Source organism: Kryptolebias marmoratus, linkage group LG3 (genome assembly GCF_001649575.2).
Source record: "Kryptolebias marmoratus isolate JLee-2015 linkage group LG3, ASM164957v2, whole genome shotgun sequence".
Taxonomy (NCBI): Eukaryota; Metazoa; Chordata; class Actinopteri; order Cyprinodontiformes; family Rivulidae; genus Kryptolebias; species Kryptolebias marmoratus.
The window spans coordinates 28,523,736-28,530,863 of NC_051432.1; the positions used below are offsets into that span (position 1 = coordinate 28,523,736).

At 44.0% G+C, this 7,128-nt stretch overlaps 2 protein-coding genes across 4 annotated transcripts in view; both read right to left on the minus strand.

Moving 5' to 3' along the window:
* LOC108247813 (elongation factor 1-alpha 1) overlaps window positions 1-1,273 on the minus strand; it is an 11,547-nt gene extending 10,274 nt beyond the window's left edge. Inside the window, exon 1 of one of the 2 annotated variants that reach the window (XM_017436183.3) lies at window positions 1,140-1,273. The gene's annotated coding sequence lies outside the window, so the exon portion shown is untranslated. Of the gene's footprint in view, window positions 1-1,054; window positions 1,077-1,139 lie in introns of those variants that run through there. The other variant, XM_037974755.1, reaches the window with a different exon arrangement.
* Window positions 1,274-2,775: 1,502 nt separating this feature from the next.
* LOC108247817 (ras and Rab interactor 2) overlaps window positions 2,776-7,128 on the minus strand; it is a 29,126-nt gene continuing 24,773 nt past the window's right edge. The window contains exons 9-13 of one of the 2 annotated variants that reach the window (XM_017436187.3): window positions 5,741-5,823; window positions 5,429-5,654; window positions 5,220-5,351; window positions 3,928-4,091; window positions 2,776-3,650 (exon numbers count right to left, since the gene is read on the minus strand). In XM_017436187.3, coding sequence (XP_017291676.1) covers window positions 3,327-3,650; window positions 3,928-4,091; window positions 5,220-5,351; window positions 5,429-5,654; window positions 5,741-5,823 — 929 coding nt within the window. In that variant the 3' untranslated portion in view covers window positions 2,776-3,326. Of the gene's footprint in view, window positions 3,651-3,887; window positions 4,092-5,219; window positions 5,352-5,428; window positions 5,655-5,740; window positions 5,824-7,128 lie in introns of both variants that reach the window. The other variant, XM_025010579.2, reaches the window with a different exon arrangement.

Here is a 7,128-nt window from a genome sequence, read left to right on the forward strand (position 1 = left end):
AGGAGAGTGAGAACAATTTGCAAGCAATCCAGCTCACATCACATCTCAGCTTTAAAAGCTCAACTCCACACTCTCTATTTCTGAATTGAGAAAGCTCCTCGGATGAGAAGCGAAACGTCTTCAGCTACAGAATAGAAGTCCAGTTGTTTTTGTTTTTTAACCTTTTTTTGAATTTGCCGGAAACGAGCGAATCAGGTGCGAGTGGCTTCGGAACCCGCAACTGCGCATGCGCTCTCCGGGAGAGCCCCTCCCTTACCTGAGTGGACAGTCTGCGGTTCTGGACGTGGTTATATTATTCTGACATATTATTCTAACTGTTCAAATTTGCACCGTTGTTTAGGTCATATGCATTTATTTGTGAAGAGGGTTCATTTAAAATAAGAAAAGTTTAATTTACATTACATTCTGTATATAACTATTCAAACTTTGTTGCGCTTAACAAGAAACGCGCATGCGCAGTTCAGGGAGTCCGCAGACGGGCTCGAATCAGCGATTATCACAAAACTAACCCAGGTTTTACTTAATGGAGGGGGGGATGGGATTGTAGGAGTGTAATTCGTATTTGTTTTGTTCACATTGCAGAATAAAACATCTAAACTCATCAGATTTGTGTATTAATCCCAACTACATGTCTGACACACAGCAAACAGGTCTGTCTGTCCCATCACGACTCATGTTTTCTTCTGTTAGAATACAAAAAAAATAAAGAACCCAGTCCACATCCCCGCACCTCCCAACAGAATTAGGCTGCATTTGAAACTGAAAAGGATGAGGTGCAGTATGCTGATGCAATGCTGCAGAGCTGAGGGCGGTTTGGGCGCATCTGCATGTTTTTAGGACCCGCCTGTTTCCACACAGTTTATAATAGTGTGACAGCAGCATGATGACAGCCTGCCTCCCGCATGACTGTCAGGAGGAATATCGCCAGCTGAAACTGCGCCATTCAGGCCTAACCAGCCCTCCACGCCTCTTCTGTCAAATTACAGAGACGTCAGAAAAACACGCAGCAATGATCTGCAGCCGCACAGATGGATGCATTTAAACAACATGTCACCTGAAGCCACCGGCTCCTGAGCTGCAACATCACATGTGGTGATGAAAACGCGTCAGTGTGCAGAGGACAGCGTCCCCCAGCCTACCTTAGCCTCTGAGCAGTGTTTCCTGAGCCGCAGGGATGAAACCGGAGATGCTGCCTGCTGCGAGGAGCTGAACACTAATGCAGACGAGCTGCTGCTGTCAAAATGCGTCATTGACCCGAACTACCGGCCTCTGACACAAGATGGCGCTCTGCTGCAGGGAGGACCTGGAGCCACACTGAGGAAGATGATGATGATGATGCATCAAACTCATCTAGAAAACAGAAGAAACGCTCCACGGTCATCTTTAACACAAACAGCTAATTCAGAGATGAACTCAGGGATAGAGATTACAACAACAGCATTCTGATAAAACATCCACTCACTTCTCCTTTCCAGGTGGTGGGGAGCTGGTGTCGGCGGGGGACACCTGGACACGTCTCCAGTCCATCACAGGGACACAAGGAGACAAACAGCTGTTTACACTCCGTTGGCAGCGTTGCCGTGGCAACAGGTGACAGTTACAAGAGCTGCTGTTCCCTCAGCCGCCGCCAGGGGAGCCGTTTCTCTCATTCTTTGAAAAGCCATTTTATAAATCTGTTATTTTAATTTAACAACTTCAAATTCACTGGCAACGAGCAATTTATAATTCATTTATTACTTTGGCCAAATTCTAAATCAGTTAAATGAAATTCCGAGGTAAAAAAAAAACACGTGCATTTGTTTTTGAAAAGATAGTGATTTTAAAGAACCCAAACAAAAACATTCTGCAGAGATGTTTAACCTTTTTTCTTTTAACTTTATCTTCACTGTAAATCCCTAAAAAGAAATTAATTTGCATCATAACGTTGAGCATTAACTTTAAATAAACAGTATATTCATGTCCCTTTCTCCTTTATTCTGTTGTATTGTTTACATTTGTTGATATCGCTGTTTGTTTATATAAAGTATGTTTATAGAGTTAAAAACATGGGGAAAAATTAAGATTGGAAAACTGTAAACTTAAAAAAATGAATATTGGACATAAAAACAAGTAGCAAACATAAACTTTAATAGTTTTATGAGGTCAGTTTGGCAGTGTTTGACAGAGAATAACAGAGATTTAGGTTAATTCTCGAATAAAAGTTTCAACTAATTGGTTTACAGATTTAAATTTTTATTGCATTTAAAACATTAGCTGTTCTAGAAATGGGGTTTTAATTTATTTAAATTTATTTTCATCCCAGATTTTGATGTTTGTCCAACTCTGTGGCGGCACAGTGTACTACAGCTGTCCTATTTATTTTAAATATTTATTACTTTTTATTTACTCCTGTATAGTTTTAATCTACACAGTTATTTAATTGTTCTACATTAATTTATTGACTTTTATTTGACCACACTGACTAATCTTTACTTTAGCTTGTAAAACTAACACCTCAGTCTATTTCTATTGATCACTCTATAAACTCAACTTTGTGTTTAATTTGCTTTTTTATTACAGGAGCCATACTTTGGATTAAAGACATCTGTAACTAAACTTCATGTGTCAAACAGTAAATCAGTAAACTGAAAACCTGTGATTTCAGAGTTAAAGATCTGTTACTCATGACTCATGAAAAAACAAAAAATAAAAACTAAATAAATCAAAATACTCTCCCTGTTGCAACATTTCATCATTAAATTCTCAAAAAATAAAAAAACTGCAGGAGTCAGGAAGTCTTATTCAGAAAATATTTAATTTCACATCAGTTTTGAGTTTTTTGTAACAAACAACAGAACTAGTGTTGTTTCAGTCTGGCATAAATAAATCCAGTATGGAGTCCGGTAAACACAGAATAAATCATTAACTTTGAGGGATATAAAAATATATTTACACAGAGATAAAATCTACCGTCGACCAGCAACTGTAGAAGAATAAAAACATGTTTTACAAAAGTTCTTTTTACTTATTAAATAATCATTTTAATGTAAAGTTTGAATCTGAGTCTGCTCCTAGTGGCAAACAGTGTTTGGTTCCTATTAAAAGGCGTCCGGGGAACAGCAGTAAACCTTAAATTACTTTATTTTGTCCTGTTTGAGCCCAACATGTCTCACCTCCTTCCTCTCCACCAAAACCAAACATTTCTGCAACCAGATTTAACTTTCTTTCATATCAAACACATCCTTTGCTTTCTTTTTCTTTTCTTTAAAGCGTTAACGTTTCAGTAAAAACACCAAACAAGCCAACGTCCTCAAAGCCATCGTTGCAAACATACAAGCACCGAAGCATCAGCCCGAGTCACAGTTTCCGTTGTGCAGGACGGCCGGGACGCAGAGGTTCAGGTTGGACACCTTCCTGTAGACGAAGTGGAAGACGTGCGTGAGCGGCCGGCCGTGCAGCTCGGCTTTGATCCGCTGGGGGAACGTGTCGGGGGCGAGCTGCTGGCTCGTGTCCTCCGTGACCAGGAACAGGGCGTAGTTCTCCGGGTCGGGGATCTTGAACTTGTAGGCGCAGAGGGAGGAGACCTCCTCGGTGGTGGTGTAGGGGTGCACCTGCAGGGTTTTGGCGGTGCAGCCTGAGCCCACCTCCTGCAGAGCGACACGGAGGAAGTTCTGCAGAACGAAACAGAGTCTGGATTAAACCTGCAGGATGAGTGAAAGCAGCAGAAGTGAAGCAGAAAGAGGAACCACATGCAGCTACATCTAAAGAGACACATGCAGTCTGTCCACTGGGGGGCGCTGTCTGCAGCGAGACTGGGCCTCAGATCCAAACTGTGTTAGTAAAGTTCGGCAGCGGCGCCGCTCATGCAGGTTTCAGTTCAGGTGTAAATTGGTACAACTTGGACTCACTGCCTGGACGTTCAAGGTGCGCTCAGCTCAGGTGAGGTACCTGAAAGTCGTCCACAGACGGCACCGAGTGCTGCGAGGTGCGCCGGCGGTGCCACTGGTGCAGGGTGTTCCGGGCCTCGGAGCTCAGAACCCGGGCCGCCTGCTCCTCCTGGAAGTTCTTGATGAGCGCCATGGCGCCGTAGGAGCTGGTCAGGTAGTAACCTCCTGGAGAAACAAGAACAAAAGTTAGTTTATTAGTTAAAGTCAGAAGTTTGAGACTTTAAACCTTAATTCCTGCTTCAGTTTAGGATTAATGCGTCTCTGCAGCAGGAAGCCACAGCTGGCTTTAATCCACCGGCTTCTCTTTCAAATATCAAGTTCATTTTATTTTACTAACAGATTCTTTTTACATCAAACTTTATTTAAAAACTGACGGAGAACAAAACGGACACTCAGATGTTTCAAGTTTATTTCTGTTTGGACTGACGAGCTAGTGGCTGGTCAGGACGCACCTGGGACCAAAGCTGCTGCAGTTTTAAGAAATGTTAACGTAGCATTAAGCTGAAGTGCTGCAGCAGCTAGCTGTAGCACTTCCTGCAGGAGTAGCATCATGTTTCTGCTGAAACATTAAATAATTTATCTTTAAACGTCACCTGGAGTTGATTTCTATCATGTTTACGGATCTAATGTCCATCAGGTTCAGCAGCTGTTTGTGAACTTTCTCTCTGTATGAATGAAGCTGGAAATCTGGAGTTTTTATTGCTTTTTGTCTTTTATATCTACTCATCCGTCTGCTTCTGAAGAACTATTAAATTCACTGAATCATTAAAAGAGTAATTCCTCTGAAACAATCAAAGGAACCACAAAGGTGCCAAGTTCTGCTGAAAACCACAGACTTCTCGAAGATATTTCAGAGGAATTATCACCGACGCCACATTTCGTTTTCTATAAAAATCATTTCCTAATTTTACTGTCCTTTACGTTCTGTTCAGTTCAACTGGGAAACTAACCTGTGGCAGGGAAATGATAAAAAATAAAAAGCTGGTTGCATAAAGAGGGGGGGGGCAGGTTTAACAGAGTCCACAGCAAATGAAGGAGATCTGAACGTCTGTCAGAACAAGAAAAGACCTGAAGGACGCAGCTGATCTCAGCTCTTCATGAATCAACTTGTTGGAGCTGAAATCACACCTGAACAGACTGTTTCTGGGACAAACACAGAGGATCTGACCTGTTTATGAGTCAAAGTTAAAGCCTTTCATGGAAAATGTGGAAGGATCAGAACTGAACCCTGAATGGCCTGCAGGAAGTCTGGGATCTGCTGAGATCAGGTTGTTAGGAAGGATCCGGAGCTACCTTCTCCTTGGAGCAGAGACGGGTCCAGCAGCTCCATCATGTACTGGATGTCGGTGTCGAGCTGCGGCAGGTCGCACTGAGCCACCACGTACGTCAGCATGGGCAGGAAGTCGTCCGCCCCGAACATCCTCCCTGCGAGGAAGCAGACGCAGCGTAAAGAGGAGCGGCGCTCAGACGGACGGACTCAGACCCGCCAGGCTTCTCCGTACCCGAGTTGTCCTGCATGATGGTGTAGATGAGTTTACACACGCGCAGCAGCAGCGACACCTTCTTCTCAGGCGAGTACACCTTCCTCATGTTCAGGAACTTCTGTCGGATCTTCTCGATGGCCACAGAGTCCGGCGGCACAGCGCCGTCCACCCCCATCTCCTGAGGTCTCTTGGTCTTAGCCAGAGCCAGGTTTTCCCTGAGTTGCTGCCACTCTCCGCTGCTCACCTGCAGCGGGAGAAACCAGAGATTACCCACGATGCACTCTGTTTCCGCCCTGCTGAGGTGACGGGGGGAGGGGACTCGTGGCTCACCTGGAAGTCGTGCAGAATGGCCTCGATGACGCTCTTCAGAGGCTTCAGGACGCACTTATGCATGGCTTTCTCCAGCACACAGTCTGTGGGCGAACACGCACACACACACACACACACACCACAGGTAAATAAAACAGCACCTGAGGACATTACAGCTGTTCCCAAAACACAATTAAGAATTATTTTCCTGCAGAACGAACGTCACGGATTGTTGCACAACTGCTGCTCTCAGAAACCGAAGGAGTTCCTGTGAATCTGAAAATCTCAGCCGTCTGTTACCGTGGAAAAAAAAAGGAAGTTTAACCCAAAGCCTTCACAGGAACAACAACAAGAAACCAATAAAGCAGAACTTCTTCAAACAGGAGCAGAGAAAACCACATCGTGAAACAAACAACAAATATTTTTAAAGAAAAGTTGGCGAGCGGCGCTGATTCTTTGACACCTTTAATGATTATTTAATCATTAAACTTCAGCTTTTATCCCATAAATATGAGTGTTTTTAACCTTTAAATGCACAAATTAAACCTCATTTAAATGTCAGCGAACTGTCGGCACAAAAAGGTTTGAGGCGCAGATCTTCCTTTGGGAGGTTTTTGTAAATTAAATCCCTAATTTGCGCCGACTCTTTGGTCATAAAATACAATTTATTTAAAGCCATATTTTACCAAGCAGAGGTAAAGAAATCTACTAAAAGCTTGAAGTTTGTCCCTCACAGATTATTGTTGTAATAAAGTGGGAGTTAAAGTGACACAGGCATCCCATTATTTCCTGCCCATCGCCTGCTGAACTGATGCAACCATTCATGCTGCACAATCAGCCTCCAGGCACAGCTTCAACCTCGTTAAAGACGAGTAAACAGCCGAGCGTGTGTGTGCAGATATTTAACGTGAGTCAGAGGAACGGATCTGTTCAGGAAAGGGTTTGGCTGCTCTTTGATGTGACGTCAGGAAGCCTGGGGGGTTCGGACCGGATCGTTTTCAGAATCCGGACTTCCTGATTTCCGACACAACAACTCAGTTCCCTTATTTCCTCAGCAGAGTTTGTGTTTGTGTTTTATCTGAGCTCCAAGCTGCTCAAAGACTTCCTTCCACTGCAGTAAAGGAATCTGCCTCATGCAGAACCCGAGGCCCGGGGAACCAGAACCAGAACCAGAACCAGACGGAGAACAAAAGAAAACTGATTTCCTGAATTCCAGCGAAGAAACATTCCTCCTGATTCACATCCTTCCTCTGAAACACCGACTGGCTGCTCATCAACACCGGGTCCAACAGAACCTGGGTCCAACAGAACCTGGGTCCAGCTCCCGACCCAACAGAACCTAGTTCCAGCTCCCGACCCAACAGAACCTGGTTCCAGCTCCCGACCCAACAGAACCTAGTTCCAGCTCC